Below are 25,560 nucleotides of genomic sequence, written 5' to 3' on the forward strand. Positions count from 1 at the left end.
GATTGTAACTTTCTTCTTCAGGAAACAGCTGCCAGCAAGTCATTTAAGGTCAAGCCAAAGGAGGTAAACACCTTCTTCACTCTTTACTCCTGGTGCCACTCCACATCCTCCAAGGGGACAAGAACCTCAGGTTCTGGATGGATGTTGTAGAATGCCCACAGAACCAACTGCCAGGCTGGATGGGGTGCAGTTGCTGGGCTTTGCTGATGTTGTCATCCCCCACAGTTCTTGGAGCCTTCTGTGGCAGTGGCATCCAGGACCCCAGCAGCTGGGAGCAGCAGCTCTGCAGTGGCTGCAGGATCATTGCCCCAGGCCACCCAAAGCAATGAGTGCTGCATGAGAAAAGTCACCAGTAGCAGCTCCTCACTGCTTCACTCCAGTGAGCAGGTGGAAGACAGCTACTTTGTTCATGTCCTCCTAGAGGGACAGAGCCTGAGGGAGACAAAGTGCATCCTGGTAAGCCCGACAGCAGGGCTGCCTCCTGGGTGTCCACACAGTGGAAGGCAGGAGATACAGCCAACCCTGGGGCTATGGTGGGAAATAAAGAAGAGAGAGGTCCGTCTTAAGGGCTTGACCTGAGGAGGGAGAGTATCAGCATGCCCAGCTCCAGTGGTGAGTGGGCCTGTGTATTGTGGGTTTTGCAGGCCAGAAGTGCAGACAGAAGTGCTGTGGACAGATGAAGGCAGAGATATGTCCAGGGTGCAGGCTGCAGTGCCTAGAACTTGGTATTTTCAATGAGTGAGGTTGGAGAAGAGGAGGTGGCAGTGACTTGTCACATGTGTAGGAGGGGACGTGTTCCTGGTGGCAGGGAAGAGAACCTCCTTAGCATGACTAGGTGTAGGAATTTTTGGGATCACCTTGGGGGTCATGCCAAAGCTTCGGAATGTTAGCCTTTGCATGTATGTAAATACGGAGCTAAAGGGGTTCTTGGCAGAATTTTTATAGATGTGCACTAGACACGCTAATGCTGCAGGTGTCCAGCTGCAGAGGAGACATGTTCAGTGACTGCCAGTGCTGAGTCAAGTACATCATTACAACCAGACCCGCACTGAGCTTCCAGAGGCCAGGGCCTCTCAAAGCTCTCATGAAGCACTCAAGTGCACACTCTTGTATCTGAGTCTGTTTTGTGTAGTGGCAGTCAGGACCAAAATTTTCAGTGCATCTGCCTCTTCCACCCACAAAGGCAGCCTGCATCCCAGAGCACACTTGGTGCACAGATCCCTGGCCTATTGCTCTCATCTCAGTGAGATGAGAGTGTGTCTATGCACAGGCAGTGTGGTCCTTTGACCTGAGTGGAATGTGACTCCCCAGGGAGAGGGGAGATGGCAGGTACAGGCAGATATTTGTACCAGGATTGTTCTAGTAGCACATTGCAGGAACCCAGGGGGTATATGGAGAACACACTCGGGTAGCAGGATAACAAGATTGTGCCCTTGTATATGTAGCTGAGATTTCTCCTGAATGTTTGACCACAGTCTTCTGGGTAGCTCCTCTAAAAGCCATTCTCTGATGACATTTGTCCCACCCTGATCCAGGTGACCTGTCAGGAGACGGTGACAAGCCTCATCCGCAGGGCCTTGGACCAAAATTTGTTGCAGCATGAGGATGTGGACAACTTTGAGCTGCTGAGTATGATATCTGAGGATGAGAGTAAGTAGGACAATCAGACAGTGGGGAGAGATGATCCACAGTGGGCTCAGGATAACTCACAGCCTAGAGAAAGTGGGCCTTGGCCCCTAAATAGCAAAGTGTGGTGGGCCTGGTGGAGACTCTCAGGGGTTGTGGGTGTTTTGTGGTATAATCCTTGAGTGCCACCTAACAATTCTCTCCATTTCGCTCTGCAGAAATCAGGGTCTCTGACCACTCACTCGTGTGTCTGTCCATGAATCCTGGAATAAAATATTTCATCATGAAGAAATGCCCCCAGGTCAAGGGAAAGGAGGTAAACACCTACCTTATTAAAGCTGTACTTGTGCTGCCATTCCACTCCCACCTGAGGAAATAAGAAGCCTCAGCACCTGGACATATGTGCTAGAAGCCCATAGAGCCAACTGACAGGCTGGGGTGGCTTTCTGTTTCTGGGTTTGCTGATGTTCCATCCCCCACAGTTCTCAGAATCAACCTGCAAGTCCTCCAGGCCGCTTTCCCACAAGCAGGTGGGAGACACCTGCTTAATTCGTGTCCACTTAGAAACACAAAGTCCAAAGATGGCCAAGAATGTTCTGGTAAGCCTGGGATCAGGAGTGTCCCCTGGTGCTTACACCTGGGTGGGGAGCAGACACTGGTCCAATACCATGGACTACTCATGCCCTCTTGAATTTGGAGCTTCTGGATGATCAGGAGGATAGATGGGAATCAAGAAGGAAGAGGTCAGTGTGAAGGGCTGGAACTGAGATGAGGGAGAGCAGCAGCTTGTCCACTGCCATGTCTGAGGGAGTCTGTGTGTCAGGTGGCAGCATGCAGTCCAGAAGGGCAGGGGCAGGTATGTGTGACAGATGAGAATAGGATAGGACCTAGGTTGCAGGTTCCCTTGTATGGGATGCTGACGTCTATGGAGGAGGACAGCAGTGTGAGGTTCTGCATGTTCCTTGAAAAAGGAGCTGAGAGAGTCTCTCTGCAGAGTCGATATGGATGTGGAGCAAGCACACTAAATGTCGAGGTAAACCAATGACCACCCTTGCCGGATGAGGTGACCTCCTACATCCCAGCCAGCACTGAGCCTCTGGAGGCCAGGAGCTCTCGTGGCTATGTTTCAGCACTCCTGTGTGTGGTCATGTTCCCGAGTCTTTTTTTGGCCCTGGCAATCCAGACCAAAGCCTCTAGGTTTTGTGCCTAGGCCATTTCCAATGCCACCTGCATCCTCGGGCATACCTGGGATCTTGGAGGCTATTGTCCCATTCCTCCCAACTTGTGGGATGAGATTGCATCTGTATGCAGGTAGTGGATTCCTTTCACTTTGAGAGGAGTGCGGCTCCACAAAGAGCAATGGCAAGCCCAGGAAGTCCTATGTACAAGAATTGGGCTAGTAGCCTATGGGAAGAGCCCACACAATGAGCAGGAGGTCAGCCTCAGGTAGTAGGGTCATGGATGTTGCCCTTGTATTTAGAGTGGTGGTGCCTCAAGAATGACACTGCCCACTGTCCTTGAGTAGTCACTTCAAGGCCTATTTCCTGAAGGCCTGTCTCCCATGCTTCTCCAGGTGACCTGCCACGATAGGGCTCCTGTCATCATCCGCAGCGCCCTTGACCTACACTTGCTTACTCAGGAGAAACCAGAGGATTATGAGCTGGGCCAGATCATCTCTCACCATCAGAGTAAGTGAGACAATCAGATGGCAGAGAGCAAGGGTCAGAATGTGGAGTCAGGTCAACTATTAGCACCAAAGAGTAGTCTCTGACCCCCAAGAACACTCCAACAGGTGTGTTGGGTTCGTGCACAAAGACAACTGCACTTCTGCTGGTGGAAGGTCTCGAGGTCCAATAGTATACCCCAGTGGATATTGCGGCTCTCCACCAGGTGCCCTCCCCTGGACATGAACAGGTATACAAAGCTGACATCATTGAGGAGTGAGGAGGAAAGCCTCTTTCCAGGAGCAGTATGCTTTCATGGTCTGGGATAGGAGTGGTTTCAAAGGAACATGGGAATGCATGGGCTAAAGATGGAACTGGCATTTTGTGGATTGAAGCACTACTATTGAAATCCTTCTGTGTGACCAGAAATCCACTTCCTGGGCAGAGCATTGCCAGTATTCTAGCAAGCAGTAACAGGATGAAATTGGGAAGAAAACACAGCCTGGGAGACAGCCTGAATCATTTGTTTTTGCATAAATTCCATGGTCTTCCGCATCTGAGTCCACTTGCCAAGGAGTGATCACAATAGCCAGGTTGTGATCCCTAACTAAAGTCAGATGAGGGCTTCCTGAGCACGTAGCCACAGAGCTCATCTGATAATAATTCCAGTGCTTTTTTGTTGGTTGGTTGGTTGGTTTTTGTGAGCCAAACACCACAGCAGCCATTGTCCCAGCCTATGTACCCTGAAGACCACCATCTCTATGAGTTCTAGGATCACTTGTCTCCTATCTTAACATACTGTTAGGTTAGTAGAGTCTCTGGAAGAGGAAGTCTGTCTGGGGCCTTGGTAGCCTAAGAAATTCATAGCAGAGATCCCCAAATCCAACCCAGAAGGGATGGAGAACAGGCTCTAGGTTAGAGGAGGGTGACAGGAAACAGGTGTTCAGAGGAAGGAGAAGCTGGCTGTTGTATTCCCCCACTCGGGGTCATGACACCACTGGGCCATACACCATGTTGGAGGGAAGCAGTCCCTTTGCTGGTCTTTGGAACAATTGTTCTCAGTAGGGCAGCATTTGGAATGTGGCCTCCATTCTCAGAAGCCTAGTTCACATGGAGGCAGGCTCCACCAATGCAGAAGCATGGCTCTAATGTGGTATCCGTGCTGGTCAGCCTGTCCTCACTGTGGCCATACTTGAGGAAAATAACTCAGAGGAGGAATCCTAGGCCTTTTCTCTGGGTTTCATGGCATTCTCTTTGGTTGTGCACTGAGGCTGTCCATAAAGCTCTAGTGTGTGGCAGTGGAGAGCTCCTCAGCCCTTGCCACAAAGGCATAGACTGGGAGAGAGAGAACGAGGCTGGCAGAGATCGAGAGAGAGAAAGATGGAGAGGAGGAGGAGGACCTCTACTTGGAGAATGAGGATTCAGTGAAGCCAACAGGGACAAGGTACTGTTGCCCAGGGCGCAACCCTGTTTAGGTCTTCCTCCAACCATGCTCAACCTTTCTTCCAGTCCCTCCCACCTCCCAGTAGTGTATTCATCTTGAATGAGAATTTCATGTTGACATCAGAGCACTCACCATCCAATGCTTCCCTCCAAACTCACCTATAAAGATGGCTCATGTGGGGACTGAATCTTCGGCACAGGAGCCTTTTGTGGGAGATTTCAGATGTAATTCTAGTGGTGTGCTTTGGCAGATGCAAGAGGACCTGAGATGTTCTAGAGTCCAAAGCCTTTGGAAGGAACAGACATTAGGTCTGTTGAAGTGCTCTGCCTAGTTCTTCCTCAGGGAGGACTGTGGAGGCTGTCTTTGTTGGTATTGGTGCTGAATTGGAGAGCTCTCAGGTGTGTGGCTCTGGCCTTTTCTGGCACAGGCTCTCAGATGTTGGGGTGTCCTAGGGACCACCTCCTGAGTGCCACCTTCTTTTAGTACACCCCTCTCTCCCCAGAGCTGAGGATTCCAGCGCAGGCCAACGTATTTTATGCCAAGAATCCTCACAAAAAATCCAACTTTGTGCTGAGGAAAAGGAGCCTCTCCCAAAAGAATGATGAGTGGATCCAGCCTCAACCTCCCTCTCATCCTGCAAAGAAGGCTCCAGCCCTCCTGAGGATGCTTGCAAAAATCTGCTGCTGTGTGCCTGGGCGGGGCTGAGGAAGCCCAGGAATATTTACATTGATTACTATTTGCTTCAAAGTTTGAATCTACAGTTTGCCATTGTCTTTTACCTTGTTTAGTAACACAGTTGTTACTCTATCCTGTATTTGTTGTTTCCATTAATATATTATTATTTTAAAATATATATACGTTTTTGTTACCTGATCTACTCTGATGATTTGAGTATACTAAATGTAGCAGTGATTCGTAAAGGACACATCCAAACCAACAGGAAGAAATGTTTCATTCTATCAGCAAGAACTTTGGTTTTTAGGAGTTTGGCAAATGGCATTATCTGAGTCAGTTTTCCAATGGGGGCAATGAAGTATCAGCTATCATGGTTCAAACACAAACAAAGACACACAAACACACACAAGAGCACACACACTCACTGAGAGATAGATAGACAGATGGAGTTGGTCTCTGCTGAAATACTTTGGAGACGTGATTCTGATTTCTCCCATTTTGGAGTATTTTCAAGTGCACAAGGTGTCTTGCAAATGAACCCATGTCTGAGGAAGACATGCATGTGTACTTCACATGCCACTTTTCACATAGCAGGAAGATCATGTCATGTAATATTTTTCATGCAGCTGTGTTTTGACTGTGAACCATCCCATGAGGTCAGCTGTGGAATTTTCCACAGGTAGCATCACAATGGGGATCCACTCTTTGAATTTGGGGATATTTCCGATTTTCTTGATTCAGATTGGAATGATATATATATATAGTTTTTGATGAAAATTCTGCATTTCATGGTAATGAAGGCCATGCATCTAGGAATCTGTAGACTGTAGACAATTAATGGATGCCTACTGTTGCCTGGACTGGTCTGAAAAGTCCTGTAGCATCTGAGCATGTGTGAGGGCTGTACAGGTCTTGCAAAAAGTCCAGGTAAGATGATCCTGCACAAAGCTGAACTCCTAGTGGTTTCCACAACAGTGTAAGGGCCAAGGAGAAACACACTTCCACACAGAAGTTGGGAAGCTACCTTATGAAGGTGATCATAGATACGGGATCCTCTTGGTAGGACCCATTTTCTATTGGGCCAGAACTGTGCTCTGAATGTGGTTGCTGAGAAGAACTTGGAATTTTCTAACTGAAGCAGTTTGTGCAAGCTGCTTCCACTTGCAGGAACAAAGTGTGTTCTCGTTGAGCACTTTAGGCTGGTCCTGGTTGAACTGGAGTGTCAAAAGCACTTGTAATGAATGGTATTCACGGTTTCACATTGAAGCGTCTGTGCCATCTGTCAACCACTGATGGCTGCAAGTGGGGAATGGAAGCCATTTTCTGCAAGCAGTTTCAACTTGCAGGACTAACTTTGCTGTAAGTGAGCACATGGTGTTTTTTTCTGTGTGAGCTAGAAGAAAGCAAAACTGCTTCTTACAGGTGACAGGCATGCTTTCACATTGAAGCTTTTGTGCCATTGATCAAAAACAGTTCACTCAGGTGGGCACCTGCACTTCAACTGTATGTGGTAAACAAGTGTGACAAATGAATGTCAGTGAGACTTTGGAGAACGGACCTTCTCAGCTGGTCCTCTTTCCTCCTGCAAGTTGGTGATCTCTTTCTGTCACACTTTGTGTTTCATGCCTGAACTGTGCTCTGAATGTGCTTGATGAGAACAGTTTAGAAGTGCAGAAGTGAAGCTGTTTGCAGAAGCAGATTCAAGTAGCACAAGCTAACTTGTTCTCAGTGAGAACATGGAGATTTTTCCCTGGTTGAAGCTGTGTGAATGAGAATGGCTTCTCAGAGCTGGTAGGCATGTTTGTATTTGGCAAACATTGCCATCTATCACCAAGAGTTCCTTGCATGCAGAAACCTTCTTTTTAAGTATTCTCAGAAAGGTCTGATGAGTGGATTTCCATGGAATTTCGTGGAATTGATCTTTTCAGCAGTCCTCATTGGCTTCTCAAAATTGGTGATCGTGGGCGCAAGGACTCTCTTGCCAGCCAACATTGTATTTTGGGCCTGACCTCGGCTCTGAATGTGCTTGCTGAGAGTAGTTTGGGAGTGCAAAAGTAAAGCAGTCTCTCAGCAGCTTCAACATTCAGGAGCTCATTTTGTTCTCAGTGAGCACATTGGGGTTTGTCACTACTTAAACTAGCATGAAGAACCACCGCTTCTCAGAGGTGGCAGTTTCTCTCTGAAGCGTCTGTACAATTGGTCAATGCGAGTTCAATGCAGGCAGGCACTTGGATTTCAAGTGAATTCTGTGACAAATAATTGAGCAATAGATTTCAATCAACCTTGGGCAATTGCTCTTCCCAGTGGGCCCACAGTTCTCCTTCAGTTGCTGAACCTAAGTCCAAGGGCTCTATTGCCAGCACTCTTTGCATATGGGCTGAAACTGTGCTCTGAGTGTGCTTCCTGAAAATATTTTGGAAGTGCAAAACAGAAGAATTTTGGCAAGCAGCTTTCATATTAAAAAATGACTTTTTTCTCATCGTGCCCATTGAGCTTTGTACCTGGCTGAAGTAGCCTTAAATCCAATGGCTTCTGAGAGCTGGCAGGCCCAGTTTCCATTGGAAGCAACTGTGCTCTTGGTCAATGGCAAGTTGGTTACTGTCAGGTACCTGCAGTTTCAATGAGTTTTTAGAAGAAGGAGACAAAGGGGATATGATGAAACTTGTGCAATTCATTTCCTAATCAATGTTGGTGATGCTAGACCAGAGTGGACTTTTGCAATGATACTTTCTCATGTTTTTTGCAGAAAATGTGCTCTGAATGTGCATCCTGAGATGCATTTGTAGGGGGCAAACAGAAAAAGTTTGTGCACAAGGTAGGTTTGTTCTCAGTGAACACGTGGCGGGTTTTCCTTGGTTGAACATGCAGGAAGCAGAACCTCTTGTCAGAGCTCATGGCACCATTTCACTTGGAACCATCTATGCACTCAATAAAGCAGAGGTCATTGGAGACAGGGTCATGCAACTTCAAGATAGTTTTCAGAATCCGTTTGAGCAATGGATTCCAAAGAATCTTTGAGGTATTGACCCACCCATCAGTCCTATCACTTCCTCTCTGAGCAAGTGCTCCAAGGTACAAGGGCTCTCCTGCTAGCACACTTTGGATATTGAGCCTGAACTGTTCTCTGAATGTGCTCAATGAGAAGAGTGTGAAGTGCAGAAGAGAAGCAGGGTATACAAACAGCTTCAATTGCAGGATGTAAATGTGTTTCTAGAGAGCATATTGGGATTTGGGTTTGGTTGAACTAGTAGGAATTGGAATCCTTCTTAGAGCCAGCAGTTACGGGCTTTACTTAGAAGTTTCTGTGTCTTGTAAAAAGCAGAGTTTGTTGCTCATGGGTACCTTCGTTTCCAGTGAGTTTTCAAAAAATTTGAGAAAAATATTTCAATGAAACTCTGGGCCATTAATCTTGTCAACCATCCAATGTTCCACATGAATATTGGTGATGTCCCAAGGGATCTCTGGGTAGCACAATTTGTACTTTGGGTCTAAACGTCGTCTGAACGTGCTGGCTGAGAAAAGCTTGGAAGTGCAAAACAGAAGCATTTTGTGTAGGCAGCTTCCAATTGAAGGAACAGTCTTGTTCTCTGTAAGCACATTGAGGTTTTTTTCTGGTTGAAGCTGCATGAAGTGGAACCGCTTCTCAGAGCCGGCACTCTCAGTTTCTCTCTGAAGCATCTGTTCCATTGGAAATGTAGATTCCCTTCAATAGGGCCTCATCTAGGGAGCCTGCCCATGTGCCTCCCACTTGATTCAAACTTCTCCAGTGCACTTGTGGTCAAAGCAGGGACTCCGAGGAGAGTGGCTCTCCATTCTCCACACTGAGATCTCTCAGCAGGGAGGACTCCTCCATGCTTGGATGGCAGGGCTGTGATCACCTGGGAAGGTGGAAATAGGAGGCTGGTGGTGTTCCTAGCCAGGATGCTGGTGACTGCAGTGCATTTAATCTATGAATCTCAAGGAGCCTTATGCTGCAGATTTGTGTACTTCTGCATCTGTATGCACACAGTTCTTCATGTGGGAAAAAAGCAGTGTTCTCAAAGTTTGCTTTATATTATACTCAACTGGTAATTTACAAACCCCAGTGTCCCATCTTAGCCCAGAGCCATTCCATCAGCCCAGGGCCAGTGGGTGGTCCAGTGGTCAGTACTATGCACAGCTCCCAGGTGGCTCCAGTGTGTAGCTGAATTTGACAGCCAGTGTACTGTAGGATTTGCCCTTAAGGTTAGAATTCATTGACTTCCTCTTATGTCATTTGACTACTCAGGATGTCTCATTAACTATCTGTGAAATCTTCAAGTTAGCAATCTCTGGTCATTTCTACCCTCTGAGGCACCCGGTTCAACAGTTGGTCATGGTCATGGGTAGTCCTGGGTCACAATGAGGGAGAAAAAGACAATAATGTGGAATGGTGGTGTAGATAGTAAGGGTGGGGCAAGAGTCCACACTGTGGTTAGGGTAGGGAAGGGATCTGAAGAGACTACCTTGAAAGCGAGCTCTGGCTGCAGTTAACCAGGAATCAGGGCCTGGAATTGGAAGCCATGACAGGGCTTCTGACTAGAAAAGACACATCCTTCTGGGCTGAGTTGGAGGTCCATCCAGGCAGAGGCAAACAGAGAGGATGCAGAAGAGGGGGATGATCTAGATCACAGAGCAGCTCCGTCATCATATCTTAGAGAATGGATTTTTTTCTTCCAGTTGTTGGTAAATGCTAATTCATTCACGAGTTACATTCACATCCACCTCAGGCCACTCAACCACCACAGGCAGTGATATTTTGGTGGATATGTGCATTCTAAAAGGAGGTGAGGTTGGTGCCAATAGAGTGTGTGGGCACTCAGGCATTGGCAAGCTTGCTTTGGAGAGTGAATCCTCTAAATGTTATTGGGATGGCTTTTGAGAGCTCCTGTGGTTTGGCTAGACGTAGAATTCTTCCACACAATTTAGCATGGTGTATATTTTAGAGAGCATGATTACTGAGGGGCAGGTTGCTGGTGTGAAGCCGTGAGCATTAACATCTTTCAAGTTTCTCACCTGGAGTTGGCTACCTACAACTGGTGACAGTGTTTTGCTACTGCTGAGCAATACTGAACAAATCTCTGGGCCAGTAATCCATTGCTGAACTACATCACCAAGAAAAAGACACTGAGTGAAGGTTAGGACCAGAAGAGCCCGGGAACCACCTGACAGCAGCCCTGAAGTCCTGATTTCTGGCACATCATATGCCAACTCAACTGGGTATCAACCTTGTCTTCCTGGGCTCATTAGAACTGTGTGCTTCAACTTTCAGAAGCAAATGCAGAATGACAGAATGTTCTTTGAGGACACTTTTCTAAGTCTTGTTTGCAGCACGTCTTCTAAGTCTTATTTGCAGCATGTTTTCACTGGAATGAGTAGTCATTTGGCATTCTGTTGTACTTAAAATTTCATGAGATTCTACCCCTACTTGGTAGGTTGTGTGAAAGTGACTCATCCTGAATGCATTTTACATCCCAAAATATGGCTTGTCTTTCCTCCTAAACCTATCAGGGCAGTCAGAGCAGCCAAGGAGTACTATAAATTCAGGCATAAAATGGCCAGATAGACTGGGATCACTGTACTTGTTTCTAGAACTTTCTTTCATGCTCTGGCTTCCCTGAGGTAAAGTGTGGGGACTCTGGGATCCAGATTTGTTAGAAAGTCGTTTTCTTGTAAGGTGATGCTATAAAACTCCAGGTGGGAACAGGAAGTGATTAGGAACTGGAAGACAGGGTGTACCAGCCAGTTGTTGTCCCTGAGTGACTAAGCACAGTTCTGATAAGGAGTGCTGGGGGTCCATGTAGATCATGCTACTAATAGAAGCCTTCCTACAGGGTGAGAGAGCTGGGGGTTCTCCACCCACTTCTGCCAGCCATGGCAGAAAGCTGCTGCTGGCCTTCACTGAAGGCAAATGGGCCATGGTGCTGGGGGCTCTAGGTCAGGTGGGATGTGAAGAAATGTCATAGTGCTGGACAATGTCATCCAGCTTTAAATCCCCAGACTGGGATCTTTAGCAGGGCAAGGTCAGAGACTGTACCCAATGCAGCGTCTACTTCTCAGCATAGTGCCAGGCAAACAGCAGAACTTCATCAATACCCATGGAATGCGCTGGCTCACCCCAGCCCTGCTCCAGGCCTCTCTCAGCTGGGCTCTCTCTGCTGGCCGTGTCTGTTCTAGTATATTCATCTCTTGCTTCTTTGTATTTCGCTTTCCTGAATTATGTCCTCTTTCTCCACACTCCTGTGGTCACTCTCTCTCTACACTCCTGTGGTCACTCTTTCTCCACACTCCTGTGGTCCCAAGTGGCTGTCTGGTGGGACTGTGGCAGAGACATCTCATTACTACCAGAGATGGAGTTTTTAAACCAAATAAGACATGTGCTCTGCTGCTTAGGATTGTCTTCAGCATAACGTGAGGTACAAGGTTTGAAATTAGGGTTGTCCTCCCAATCTTAAGGCATGTCATTCTGTGTGCAGACCAGGAAGTGCCCTGGAAAGAAAGGCAGGTGTGGGTTTGGAATCAGAGACCAGCATGAGAAGAACAATTTCACTGCTTACTAGACAATGAGCTTGGGCATGTTCTGTAACCTCTTGGGACCTCAGTGTTTGCATATCTGAAATGGGGATGGTTGTATGACTGACTTCAGGAGGTGGGTAGATAGAATCCTAGAACTACAGGAAGAAAATGACTGGCATCTGTGAAGCACCCCGTCCCCATCTTTAGTCTTTCCATAATTTTCTAAGCATGTGTTGATTGACTGTTGGTTACAGCATGTGTGCAGATCTACCTGACGTCCCGTCTAATCCACATGGATGGAGAAGCTCACTTTTGCCCAGTTGCCACATTTGCAAAGACACCTTCTAATAGAATTGGATCTAGGAAGCTGGGGTCCCTTTGCAGAACATACAGGATCCACAGCAAAGTTCAAGCCCCTGAGACAGAGGGCTTCTGCTGGTGTCCTCATGTCCTCATGGGCACTGCAATGCCTTTCTCCACCGATGTTCATTGAGAGCCTGGTCCAGGCCAGGCCAGGGCTCTCTGCCGAGGATGTGGCAGAGAATGAAGCACATGCCTGGCTGGCTTGTAGGGGACTCAACAATCGGGGGCAAGACAGGCCAGTGATGGTGAAGACAAGACCAGTTAGTTGACTTGTCCAAAGGTCTTGGAGCCAAGCACTCTTCTAAGCACCTTATCATAAAAGCTTCCTCATCCCTCAATAGTTGCAGGAGGAACAGTGCTTTGGTTGTCCCCATTTTCCATAGGTGACAACTGAGGCACTGAAAGATCAGGTCACTTGGCCAAGGTCATGGAGATAGCACAGGGGGAAGTGTTGGCTGCAAAACCCTCCCTGGGGGCTACTGCTTTGGGCTCTTTATCACGCATGGCCTGCAACCTCTTGGTCATGCTGTGGCCCCTGTGACTTATCTGTCACCAAATAGTGATTCACTGCAGGGCCTTTCCCGAGTCCTCGTCCACCTCAGAGTGCCTGTGTCTCACAGAGAGTTAACCAGTTTCCTGGGCCCCACTGGAGTTCCTGGTTTTGCCAATCTGGGGTGGGGTCTGAGAATGTGTGTTTGTAACAAGGTCTCAGGTGACCCTGAAGGTGATGGGTCTCAACACAGGTGACTCTCCCTCCCCTTGGGTCATTTGACAATTCCTGGAGACCTTTTGTGTTATCACAAGTCAGGGGTGCTGGTGCAAAACTCAGGTAGAGGCCATGGGTGCTGCTGAATGTCTACACTGCACGGGGAAGACCTCTACAGACTGAGAAGGATATGGCCTGATTGGCCAAGGGCGCCAAGGTGAGGAACCCAGTGTGGAGTATAAGCACATAAACTTGGGTGTGTGAAGGTATGGCCTTGGGGCTTGTTTCAAACGTGGCTTCTGTCAGTGCAAAATTTCAGCACCTCTGAGTGGCAGCGTTTATGACAAGCTCTGAGCAGGGATGCTGGTGCTGCTGATCAAGCGACCCCACTTTGAGTAGCCAAAGTGAAGTGGAGTTCTTAGGACACCATGAACTTCTCAGAAACGCAAAGTGGACATCTCCTGCATTGGATCAGAAGGAAAGAAACTCTGAGTTGGAATAATCCTCTTTGGACTCACCTAGTTGCAAGTTTGCCCTTAAAGCAGCGCTGAGACAGCGGGGCCAGGTGGGGGACAGAGCTCCATTCCTCTCCTAGCCGCAGGCAGAGGCCTGCTAAAAATGAGGAGGGAGCAGAGGTGGGTGAGAACTGCCTTGCTTCAGTCCCCAAGCATCCAGTCAAGTCTATTTTCACCTGGAGTGGTGGCTTCTTCTCCAGGGCCCACGCTAGCATTGGGGTTTGCATCTGCCTGACTTTCAGTTCTGCGAATGGAAGGTGGGAACTGGCTGCTTGAGACATGGTTGCTCTCTTGGGAGAGGGTATGGGAGAAATGACAGTACACCCAGCCCTCCAGAGCCCGCACCCCTGCCCCTGTGATAAATTGCAGCATTAACAAGGTTTGGTTGAGAGGGTCCCCCAGATTTGTGACTTCCCATGTCTGCCAGCAGATGTCACTATGGCTGGCAGAACAGAAGGCCTTTCAAGAGTGAGCTGGGGGGAGCAGAGAGAGGAAAATATCATCAAATAGAAGGCAGAAGCCAAAAGTACCCTTGGTCTGGCGGGATATGGTCCATACTATCATTTTAGGAATGGGGGACATTCTGCAATAAACCCACTATCAGATCGTGTCATTGAGGTCCAGCTTCTGAGATTGACAGAAACTCTCCAATGAAACACAAAGTTCCGGGCTTCTCTCAACTGAGAAAGTCTCCAGGTTTTGGCTCCTGGCCTATATGTATCAGGAAACATTTTTTTGGAAGGAAACAAACACGTTGCACTGAATAAACATATATTTGTTGTAACTTACCCTGAGACATCATATTGACGGGTTTTAAAAATTGATTCATTTTACAAATTCAGCAGCTTATTCTGAAGTTCCATTGCCCTCAAAATCCCTTATGATTGGCACATTAGCCAACAAGCAGAATTCTCTGAAGCCCCAGCAAGAAAAAAATAAAGTCAAATTCCTATTTGTTGACATTTGAGGAAAACAAGGGAGAAGCAAGGGGCCCCACTCACTGGTGACAAGGTCTGGTTGAACATCTTTTATCTAATGCTTACCAAGAACGGTAGCAGAAACAGCACCGGTTCCTCAAACAGGGCAAGAGAGAGGTTGACACAGGTGAAGAAGTACGTGGCCATCCGCATGGCCCAGTTATTAAAAAATGGTAAAGTCTAGAGAGGAAAAACAGTAAAGGTGGTTATAACCACTGAGCAGGAGTTATATAACACTCAAACTTCTGTGCTAAGATGTACAGGGGCCGGGGGTCGGACAGCAGCTCAGTGGTAGAGCAGTACCCAGCACGCACCAGGTCCTGGGTTCCATCCACAGCACTGCCAAATAAACGGGTAAATAAACAAATAAATAAATAAGACTTGTGATGGGTCACATGCCCTTTAGGTTCTCAGGAGCAGGGGTGATATTACTTGAGCTCAAACTATAAAACACTAACAGAAAACATCAAGACGATGATCATATCTCAAAGCACACTTGGTGGACAGTCTCAAGCCAGCTTTAGCACCTTCTTTACGGAGTTGTTGTGACAGTAATAAGGGAACACTCTGAACCAGAGACTGACAAGGTGAACCCTCAGTTACAGTGACCTAATGCCATGTGGGCATAGCTGAGTCTAATGTGAAAATGTGCACAGCCCGTCTCAACGCGGTATACTCAGGACAGATGTGGCTGCCACACGCCAGATCCCTGCAGGGTGGGACAGTCCCCCACTCTTGCTTGGCAGTCTGGGCATATGAGGTGTTTGTTGCTTTTGGAGACCCTGACACCGAGCACTGATGTAAGAGAGGGTTTTTCCTTACTCTAGCCAAGGGCTTGGCCTTAGTTGAAACTTTAGGGGGAGATAGAAAAGGCTGGATTCCCAGGAAAGGAGTGAATGTGTGGGTAGCATTAGGAGGTGACAGAAGGGAAAAGAGAAGTCCTCTTTTGCACTCCAGGTAACACTGGCTAGGAAGAAAGGTAGCCATGTGCGTCCAGCTTGGGCACTCATCTCCTGGCCCTGGTGGTGTCCATTACCCCCGATCTGCTCTTAACTGACCGGATGCTCCCTGCACATGGGACACTGTGCTCTTAGAACTTTACCCAAACCACCAGGCTCAGGGGCTGGGCTGCAGCTCCACGGTGGAGCGCTTGCCTAGCACAGGCCCGTCTCTGGGTCAGCTCCCAGCACCGCAGAACAAAACACTCTTGGGTTTTACCCAAATTATGTGCCGTACCTAGACCCCTCTGAAAAGTTTCTGTAGAAAGAATGCCTCCAGGTTTGTCTCAACCTCTAGAACTTAAGGTGGACAAGTGGGACAGCTAGATGATTAAATTACCTGATAGCCTGAGGGGAAGTTTGGAATGGAACGTTACTATTGTACTGGGCATCAGAAACATAGGCAGCTCCAAGAGAGGGTTCTGGAAGAGAGAAAACGTCAGCACAGAAACTAAACTGCTTTCCTTGTGGTAATGCATCAGGCACGGAGGAAAGCCCTGCCCTTTCACCTGCAGCCTGGCTCCCTAGAGGTTTCCACCATCAGCAGAGCCATAGGTGCCTTTCCTGGTGGGTTCCCTGGGACCAAGGATCCTGCAGCAGAGCTGGCCACGTGCACGCTGCATTTTCTAGAACTCAAATACAGGTTCTCATTTGAGGAAGGAAAATAAGAAAGCACTAAACAGAATATGTACATGGCTTATGTGGCATATTTACACATAAATAAAGGTTGCATCTGTCCAAATATACATATGAGTATATGCACACAAACCCAAGTATAGAAACCCCAAATTATATTTAAGCCACTTGGTGGGTGATTGAAGGGATTTTTGAGGCGAAATCTGACAAGTGAATTATCCATGTCTTCCAAATCTACTTAAGGTAGATCTCTATACATACATGGAACTGAAAACCAGTCACAAGGCTTTCATGTAACTCATGGTGGACACTTTTCAGCCAATATATTCTGGACTTTATCCCCCTGTCAGGACACAGAGCTGTATTCTTCTTAACAAGCAACTTATCATTCTGATAATACTCATTTTTTTCTATTCAAACATAATTGCATTACATATTCTTATGGGGGTGGGTATGACAGAACTCAGGAAGCTTAACCACTCAGCAACATCCCCCCTTCCCCACCCTCAGCCTTGAGACAGGGGCTTGCTAAGTTGCTGAGGCTGGCTTTGAACTTGCAATCCTCCTACCCCAGCCTCCAAGTGCTGGGATTACAGGCGTGTGCCAATGTGCTCAGCTCAACATTCTTTTGTATATTATACACACACACACACACACACACACACACACACACACAAGAATATCACACGTGCACACATAAATATCTTGGGACCCTATGAGTGTTTTTGTAGAATTAAAAAAGTGCATTACGTCTTGATGAAAGAAGACATAGACATCCCACAGGCTTCCAAATGGTATGGCAAAGAAGACATGTGCAGGTAAGCATGCGCATGCGCCCAAACACATACACACTTGCCTGCACGTTCTCCTGCTTGTCACTAAGGGTGATGTGATTTTAAACAGTGTCTAATACCGACCAGCCAAAGGGGCTTCTAGAGACTTTGTTTGCCTTTCCTTAGGACCAGGACTGCTGCCTCCCTGTGTGATGATTAACATTCTGATTCTGCATCAATGAGATAAGAACATACACACACTGACCAGCTATTTTGCCCTTTCCATAGACTTCAGAAAGAAAAATAGTCTGATAAGCTAATTGACTGCCTGAGCTATCCACTGTAAACAGAAGCCATCTTCCTGCCTGTTTTGAATGGGTGTCTCTTACTGGTCAGGCAAGTTAATCTTAAAAATGCATCACGTATTCACAGGGTCAAAAGATTCCCAGCTGTATGCAGATGGTCAATCATAGTTCTATAAAGCTGTTAAAAATTATCCAAACAGAAAAGAAATGCTTGAATTAAAAGTTGATACAGAAGGATATCCTTAGAGATGGATTCACTGCTGTAAGAATGGATTGCTTTTGGAGTCTCACGCATTCCAGGGCAGAAGGACACTTCACCAGGGCACATTACCAAAACCTCAGATGCACTATATATGTTTTTGACACATTATACATTTTTCTTTAACATATCTAATAAAATATTAATAGAAAAACTATTAAGATCAATTATTTTCCCATCAAGCATCTTTAATATTGAGCAATAAAGAGTTTCCCAGTATACTCTTAGAATTCTGTTTTAGGTAAAAACATCTTGTATCAATAAGAGGTGATTTGTTTCTAGCTTTTTCAGTGCATGCACATCAACTTTAAGAAAATTCTTTACCTTATATAAATGTTAAAATAGATTCTACTGTCTTTTATGCCTAAAAAAGAAAAAGAAAATAATAAATATATGTTTAAAAAAATAAAGTCCTATTAAACCTCAGAAAGATCATACTGGGGCAGCAAAGAATTTTGACTTTTTAAAAAAGTATTTACAGCAATATCTTTTTAAAGTTCTGCTGTTCCTGGTTTGAGAAGATGACACAGGGTTTGGTGTAGCCTGTGTGCTCAGCATGTACAAAGCCTGGATTTGATTGACACTCAGGAAAACAAATTTAAATAATGAAGCTGTTAACATCCTTATGACTGGTCCCTGAGACAGGAGCCCTTTGACACTCACAAGCTTGAGGTAGACCATTCACAGGCCCTCCAGAGGGAGGATGGGGAAAACCACTCTCACCAACTCTGGGAGCCAGGCCAGGGGGTTATCTCCCTGAGACATCACCCAGACACAGACCTTAATGAGACCAGCACAGGTTTCCCTCCAGTGCCCCTGGCCATGCGGACACCCTTGGTTGTCAAGATCTGCTCAGGCTCAGTAACACCAAGCCTGCTCCAGGACAGCCCACAGAAGTGCTCTCGAGGCTTTCCCTGCCTTAAGATGAGGCACATTTCTGACATCTGTCTCCACTTGCAATCTCCTCTACTCTGCCTTCTGGGCCTACTTCCCTCCTTCCCGTTTCTGTGCAACTTCTTTCTCCTGCCCATTTCACTTGGGAAATGTTGTTCTCAGCAGATGAACTGTAGTAAGCACGCTTACTTGTACTAAAGCCATTTGTGTCTTCTCAGAAAACAAATTCTTTTCATCCAACCCAAGAATGTGACCTATCTTAGACACCCCATTCTAACACTTTATACTTTTCAAGTTCATATGATGTATTAGTTTGCTTTCTGCCACTGTAAGAACTGAGGTTGCTCATTTATAAAGAGAAAAAAGTTTATTTGGCTCACAGTTTCCATATCCAGTTCACATTTGATTGACCCTGTTGCTTTAGACCTGTAGTGAGGCAGCACAGTATGGCAGGCAATGCATGGCAGAGCTACCCACTCACCTCACGGCAGCTGGGAAGTAGAAAGAGAAAGCCAGGAAGGACCAGGGTCCCAACATGCCCTTCAAAGGCACACCCTTAATGACCTAAGATCCCCCATTGGACCCCACCTCTTAAACATTCCACTACCTCCCAAGAGAGTCACAGGCTGAGGATGGAGCCTTTAATATATGGGACTTTGGGGAACATTCTAGATCCAAATGATAGCCTTTGGAAACCACTGTCAGTATCTATCATGAAAATGGCAACCACCAAATACAGATGCTCCCCTGGAGGCACCTCATACAGGCTGCATCAGCCCACAGAGGGCCCTGGTGGACAGAGGGGTTCTAAGTCCCCACGGCAGGGGTCAACTCCCTGGGGAGCTCTCAAAGACCCTGGTGCCAAGAACACCCCACACCAGCCAAGTCAGAACCCACAGGAGGCAGGACCTGGGATCCGCTTTTTAAAGTTCAAATGTGACTTGACGGTCCAGTGACAGTGGGAAGCAGGGTCTACACTGGCCTTTCCCTGCAGCTTCCCTCCTGAGGTCGGTTCTCACTGCACCATGAGGGATGCACCTCCCCGACTCCCTTGTCTCCCCTTCTCATAGCTGTGACATTTCCTCTTCTCCTCGAGATTGAAAACTGGATTGTAAACAGTTGTGTTTCCTCCATCCCCTCCTGTCCCAACTTTGAAAGCCTTAGAAGGGAGGGGAGAGCACAGAAAGGAGGGACAGATGATTCCAGAGGTTCTCAGGGGAGAGCAAGGACATTCCTTCCAAACGCCCAGCAGACACCCTCTTTAGTTTCCCCTGCCTTAGGAGTGACCACCGCGAGCCCCAGATTCCGTCAGGCAGGCAGGCAACAGGAGCCGGAAATCTGAAGCTGCTGATGGAAGTGCTTTGAAAACACACCAACATGTCTTGATGATATAGATAAGAAAATCAGCAAAACTAGCCCTATCTCAAGGTCAAGAAAAGTCCCCACACGTCTTAACTTACATTCTTCCACTCGGGTTTTTCCTCCCAATACCAACACTTTGTCTGTCACTACAAACAGTCTTGACCCCGTCTTGCCTGACTCCAGTCCTGCCATAAACTCATCCTGCACGTGGATAAACAGAACAGGCCCCTGTTTTCCAGGGCCCTCTGTGCAAAAGCTGCCAGTGACTTCTCTTCCCTTAGAGCTACTCTCCTCTGCCCAGATAACCAAGTGGAAAATCCGTGGCTTGGCCTTTAGGGGCCCCACAATCCCCTCTCCCTAACTTTCTCTCCCTGGCTTTCCCTCCAGGAACAACATTCTCTGGAAAAAACAGATGGGATTCCTTGTCCACTGCCCTCCACGGGCTCCCCCTCCACACCTCATATCATGCTCAGGCGCTACCCTCGCACTGTCCTTTCTTGGACTCCATCTCACACTGCAGTCTCTCCAGGAGGACGAGCGATCCCACATTTCCACATGGAAAGACCACCCGGAGAAGCTGGGGCAGTGCCCATACAGTGCGCATCCCGTACAGACAGCAGCCACAGGTGGAGGGCACCAGCCACTCTGGCAAGAAGGGTGAGTGAGTGAGTGACGGCAAACAGGCATTAGGACAAACACCTCGTGTCCCTCAGCATAGCCACTTGCAAACCAACAACCCACAAGCCAAGTGCAGTCTAAAGGTATGTTTTGTTTGGCCTGTAGAATGTGTTTACAATGTTGGCTCCTAATTCAATTTTTTTCAAAACTGGAACTTACACAAAAATTTGAAATTATGATTTCTATTTAAAAGATGGATAACATCTGGCAAAGTCGGGCTGTGTTATGGTTAGTTATTGCTGTTCGTCCCAATACTTCATCACCTGAACTTCATATTTTCCTGGGTTCTGTGGGTCAGCTGGGCAGTCCTTTTGGAGTCCACTTAGCTGATCCTGAAGATCATGAGCACTGGGTGTTCTAGGAGGATCTTGCTCACATCTCTTAGCCATGTGCGTCCAGAGCATCGAGAGAGCAAGCACCAACACTCATGGGCTTCCCACACCTCTGCTTGTGGACATCTGCTAATGTCCCATTGGCCAAAGCAAGTCCCATGGCCAACTGCAGGTTCAAGGGCTGCAGAAATGGACCCTAACTGTATGGAAAGGAATGGCAAAGTAACCTTGCAAAGGGGCCTGCATTCAAGGATCAGAAGACTTGTTGAGGATTTTTGCAATCTATGATCAACCCCATGACACAGCTGGAGGTGGGTGACTGTGCTTTTCTTAGGGCAAGGGACATGCCCTCCAGATCATCACAAGCCCTGTCCTCTCTGTCACTGAATCATTCCCACCTAGCTGGCTGGTTTTATGTTGCTCTTGAGGGCACTGCAGATTAAACCCACACTGCTCTCTGGTGAGCCCAGGGAGCCCTGGCCAGCCCTCTGCAGGCTTCTGGTAACTGCCATCTTCCCCTGACATAAACTTTTCTGCAAATGGCTATAAGGTAACACCAGGGACCCAAGAGCTTGAAGCCAGAGTAATCACAGACCTGCATGAAAAAGTTGAAGAGTGAGAACATTCAAGTAGAAGCACACAAAATATCAAGAGGTGACCACAGAGTACAGTTGACAAGAAACAGCATGGGGCACAGGCTCTCAGCTCTGGCTGCACCTCAGAATCCCCTAGCAGCCTTAAAGTTACTGGTGGCATGAGCCACATCCTGACCAATAAAATCAGAATCTCAGGGGCAAAGCTGAAAAAAGTACCTTCCTAAAAACTTCCCAATGAGTCTGACCAACAGTGAGGTTGGGAATCCCTAGCATTGGGATATTTCTATTTCAACTCTGAAAGTGAGGGATGCTGATGCATTTTTCAGGGACTATGCAGTTTCCTGTTCTGTGACCCAAAGCTAACTTACAAAAGATTAACCCAGTCAACTGGCCACCCACCTCCCCAGATCTAGATGTTCTGCCACCTCAGAAAATATGGGGCTCTGCTGAGGACTGTCTGTTGGTACCAGGTATATTACCCTTAGTACCTGCTGCCTGGAGGAGGTCTCTGAAAGACCTGGAGTCCCAAAATCTCTGGCTTCTGTAGACATGCATTAAACAAAACGGCTCACACTGGAGTCAGCCAGGACTCTGACTTATTTTCTGTTCTTCTTCTATTTGCTAAGTTGCTGAGGCTGGCTTTGAACTTGAGATCCTCCTGCCTCAGCCTCCCCAGCTACTGTGATTTCAGGCCAGTGCCACCATGCCCAGCTGTATTTCTTGATCTCTCAAAGTATTAGTCATTTGCATGTGTCTCTTATTTAGACAAAGAAATATGAAACACACAGAGGGAGGGCATCCAGCATCTCTGGCTAAAATGATTTTCTCTCCACTGAAGGCTCTCATGATCACAACAAAGCCTGTCATTTTGTAGATGCTGGGACCAAGAGCAAGACTGGGAACCAAGAAACCATCTCCTCCTCCTGTCCTTTGCCTGATTACTCATTCATTCACCCACTCACTCACAGAGAGGACTTAGTAGAATCCACCTGTTGGAAGGGGCCTGACTTCTGTGGGAGAACAGCAGGCAAGATGGGAAGCCCAATGTTCCACCCCACACATAAGAGCCCAGGTGAAAACCTGGCAAAATGCACTGGGCCCTCCACGTGACACAGCTGATCAGCCCGGGGGCGAAGAACCTCCTCTGGCCAGCGGAGAGAGCTCCTGAGGCCCCTTCCAGGCCGTGCTGGCCAGGGCAGAAAGGGGAGGACTGTGTGCGGGGCAGCAGGGACCACGCGGGTGGCCTGGGCAGTGGCCTCTTGCCCAGCGCGCAGACTGTGCACCCCAGCGCGTCACTGTGTGTGCCCTGCTTTCGGATCAGTGGAATAGGAATGGAACCTTCCTCCAGAGCTTTTTTGGAGAATTAAATGATTAAATATGCGCAGGGGCTGCTGCTGCTGGGCGCTGGTAAATATTGGTTCCCTCTTGCCCTTTTGGAGTCCCCCAGAGACAGGGTGTGGACTTTAACTCGGCCTCCTGTGGAGGATACCCCCAGGGAAAGAGATGTAGGTCCTCCTTTCTTCTCCTGGGGCTTCCCAGTACCAGCCTGACCTGGAACTCTGGGTTGCCAGAAATGCTAAATTTTCAAAAGAAAATGGAAATGTGAATTTATTTATTTATTTATTTTGTGTACTAGGGATTGACCTCAGGGGCACTCAGCCACTGAGCACATTTCCAGCCCTGTTTTGTATTTTATTTAGAGACAGGGTCTCACTGAGTTGCTTTGAAATTGTGATTCTCCTACCTCAACCTTTGGAGCTGCTGGGATTATAGGCATGTGCCACCAAGACTAGTGGAAATCTGAATTTTCATTATTCTATTCCTGAGTTTTTTTCTTTTAATGTTGGCTATGAATTTAAAATAATGATAAATCCTTCCATGCCACCAAGGGCCAGCAAGGGCAAGTGTTGCTGGACACCAGTACCAACCAAATCCCTGGTCACCTCCAACAGAAGGGCGAGGCCTGGAGAAGCTGTGACTGGTTCTGTCACCTGTAGGCACCTACTGTCCTTCTGGATGGTTCAGCAGGAATCTGCTAGGTCCTGATGGCTGGCAAGGTCAAGGTCAGAGAGAGAAAGATGGGCAGAATTACAGCCCCAAGGATTCTATCCCTTATCCCTGGAAGTGTTTAATCTATTTCTTTTCAGACAAATGAGAAGTTTACAGATGTAATTCAGGTTCCTAATCAAGTGACTTTAAAAATAGGGAGGTCACCCTAGATGACCTGTGTTGGCTCCATGGAATCCCAAGGGCTCTTAATGTCAGCAGAGGACGGAAGGGGAGGTGAACCGCTCCAAGCCCATCAAGGACCCTGGGCAGGTTGGAAAGCTGTTACCTCCTCCTGCAGGGGCAGCCCCAGAGCCTCCAGGAAGGAGCAAGGCTCAGCCCATGCTTTTATGGGCGCCTGTGAGACCCCACTCAGAGGATTCGGCCTCACCTCATGGACCTCTGGCAATACAGGCTGTGTGAGAAAGTACTTCAGTCTCCTCAGTGTGTTAAGGTGGAAACCTGGCAGAACGCTGGCTTGCGCCTCAGTGCTCACATCATGCTCCAGTCACAAGGCTGGCCCACAGTGCCCACTGTGTGGCCTCAGCTCCTGGGGGGCAGCCAAATCCCACATCTGCAGCCCCACCTTTGATTGTTCCCACCCAGGCCCCACATCACATCCCCTCTGAGCCCTTCCTCAACTTCTCAAGGCCAGCAGATCACGTCCTCTCTGGTCCTGACTCTTCATGAAGACAGCCACGTGGCACTTTGCAGATGTAGTCCCTCCCACCCCTCAGGCCACAGCATCTGTCAGAGGAAGAAGACAGGCAGGCTCTCTATCTTTGAATTCCCAGCACCTGACCTAGAATGGTAGAGAAAATTCACACTGGCTGCTGGCCACGGAGCTGTCTACAGGATATATCCAAGACTCACCTTTGCAACTGTTGATTAAATGGATTATATAAAACTGCCTGCCTGCTCTTGAGAAAGGCCAAATATTCCATTTCTATCTTAAGTGACAACTTATAGAATGGTTGTTTTATGGTAGTGTCTTTTAAAATGGCTTGTTTTTTTTTTTTTTTGTAAATGTGTTCAGTGTGAAGAGTTAAAACAACTAATCAAAGATCGAGTTTACTGTGAGCACATTTTGATGGACAGCCTTCCCTACAGCTCCTTATCTGCACGTACACAAGCAGGCACACATGCTTCTGTAAAACAAATATCCTACCTGCACCCACTGTGGATGACCTTCTACCCTGCATCCCAGGCTCAGGTCAGACTTTCGCCCCTCTGTGTGGGAGGCCAACCTTACAGATGACTGAGTTACACTCCCCAGCTGGGTGCTGAGGCACTTAGTCACAGAAATGGGTGTGTCTTGCTACAGCCACATGGGTGAAGCTATGCTCACCTGTTCCTTTGTAATATAAACCCTTGCCCTGTTTAGGATAGAATCTTCCATGGAAGTGCCTAGTGTGTGTCCCCTCCTCTTACTGTGCCCTTGGGTATGGCCTACCCAGGTGTCAGTCAACCTGCTGACAGTGGACATCATGAAGATACTCAGCCCCCTGAAACCTGACCCCTTGCCTCACTTGAATAGCTTCTCCTCAATAAAAGGGGTCAGCGCGTGCTCTCTCTCTCTCTTTCTGCGGATCCTTAAGGTCAGAGGAGCTGTCACAGCACCCCAAAGTAATAGGTATTTGTGTCTCTTGTGTGGTTATTTCGTGCAGCCCAGTTAGCCCAGTTTAACTAGAGTGACCCCTGAGCCTTTTAGTCACGAGAACAGAAACCCAGCACCTCTTTCCACAGGAGGTTCCTCCTTGATCTTGGTTAGTCTTCACAGGGAACTTTCTATAAGGCAAGTACAGGACTGAAGTTTGCTCAAAGTAGACTTTAAAAGCATGTGTTCCTGGCTGGGTGCAGTGGTGCACGCCTGTAATCCCAGTGGCTCAGGAGCCTGAGGCAGGAGGATCATGGGTCAAGGCCAGCCTTAGCAGTTTAGCAAAGTCCTAAGCAACTCAGCAAGACCCTGCATCAAGGAGGTTTACCCAAGTCTTCAGTGCCCAGTGGTTTTCTTGGGACTTGGTCACAGCCTGCGTGGCTAACCCGTAGATTGCCGCCTATCTCTGGGCTAATACCTTTGGTTTGGTTCCTCTAGAGGTTGGAACTAATACTGCATAGCCCAGAGCCCCCAGGCAAACTCCATGTTTCTGCCCAGCAGGATGTTCCCAGTCCAGAGG

The 25,560-nt window shown here is 47.7% G+C and overlaps 1 protein-coding gene across 1 annotated transcript in view; it reads left to right on the forward strand.

Moving 5' to 3' along the window:
- Window positions 1-2,207: 2,207 nt before the first annotated feature.
- LOC101961704 (nephrocystin-1-like) overlaps window positions 2,208-25,560 on the forward strand; it is a 75,016-nt gene continuing 51,663 nt past the window's right edge. Inside the window, exons 1-2 of the mRNA XM_078029779.1 lie at window positions 2,208-2,225; window positions 3,200-3,314. Coding sequence (XP_077885905.1) covers window positions 2,208-2,225; window positions 3,200-3,314 — 133 coding nt within the window. The remainder of the gene's footprint in view (window positions 2,226-3,199; window positions 3,315-25,560) is intronic.

This window comes from Ictidomys tridecemlineatus, chromosome 12 (genome assembly GCF_052094955.1).
Source record: "Ictidomys tridecemlineatus isolate mIctTri1 chromosome 12, mIctTri1.hap1, whole genome shotgun sequence".
NCBI lineage: Eukaryota > Metazoa > Chordata > Mammalia > Rodentia > Sciuridae > Ictidomys > Ictidomys tridecemlineatus.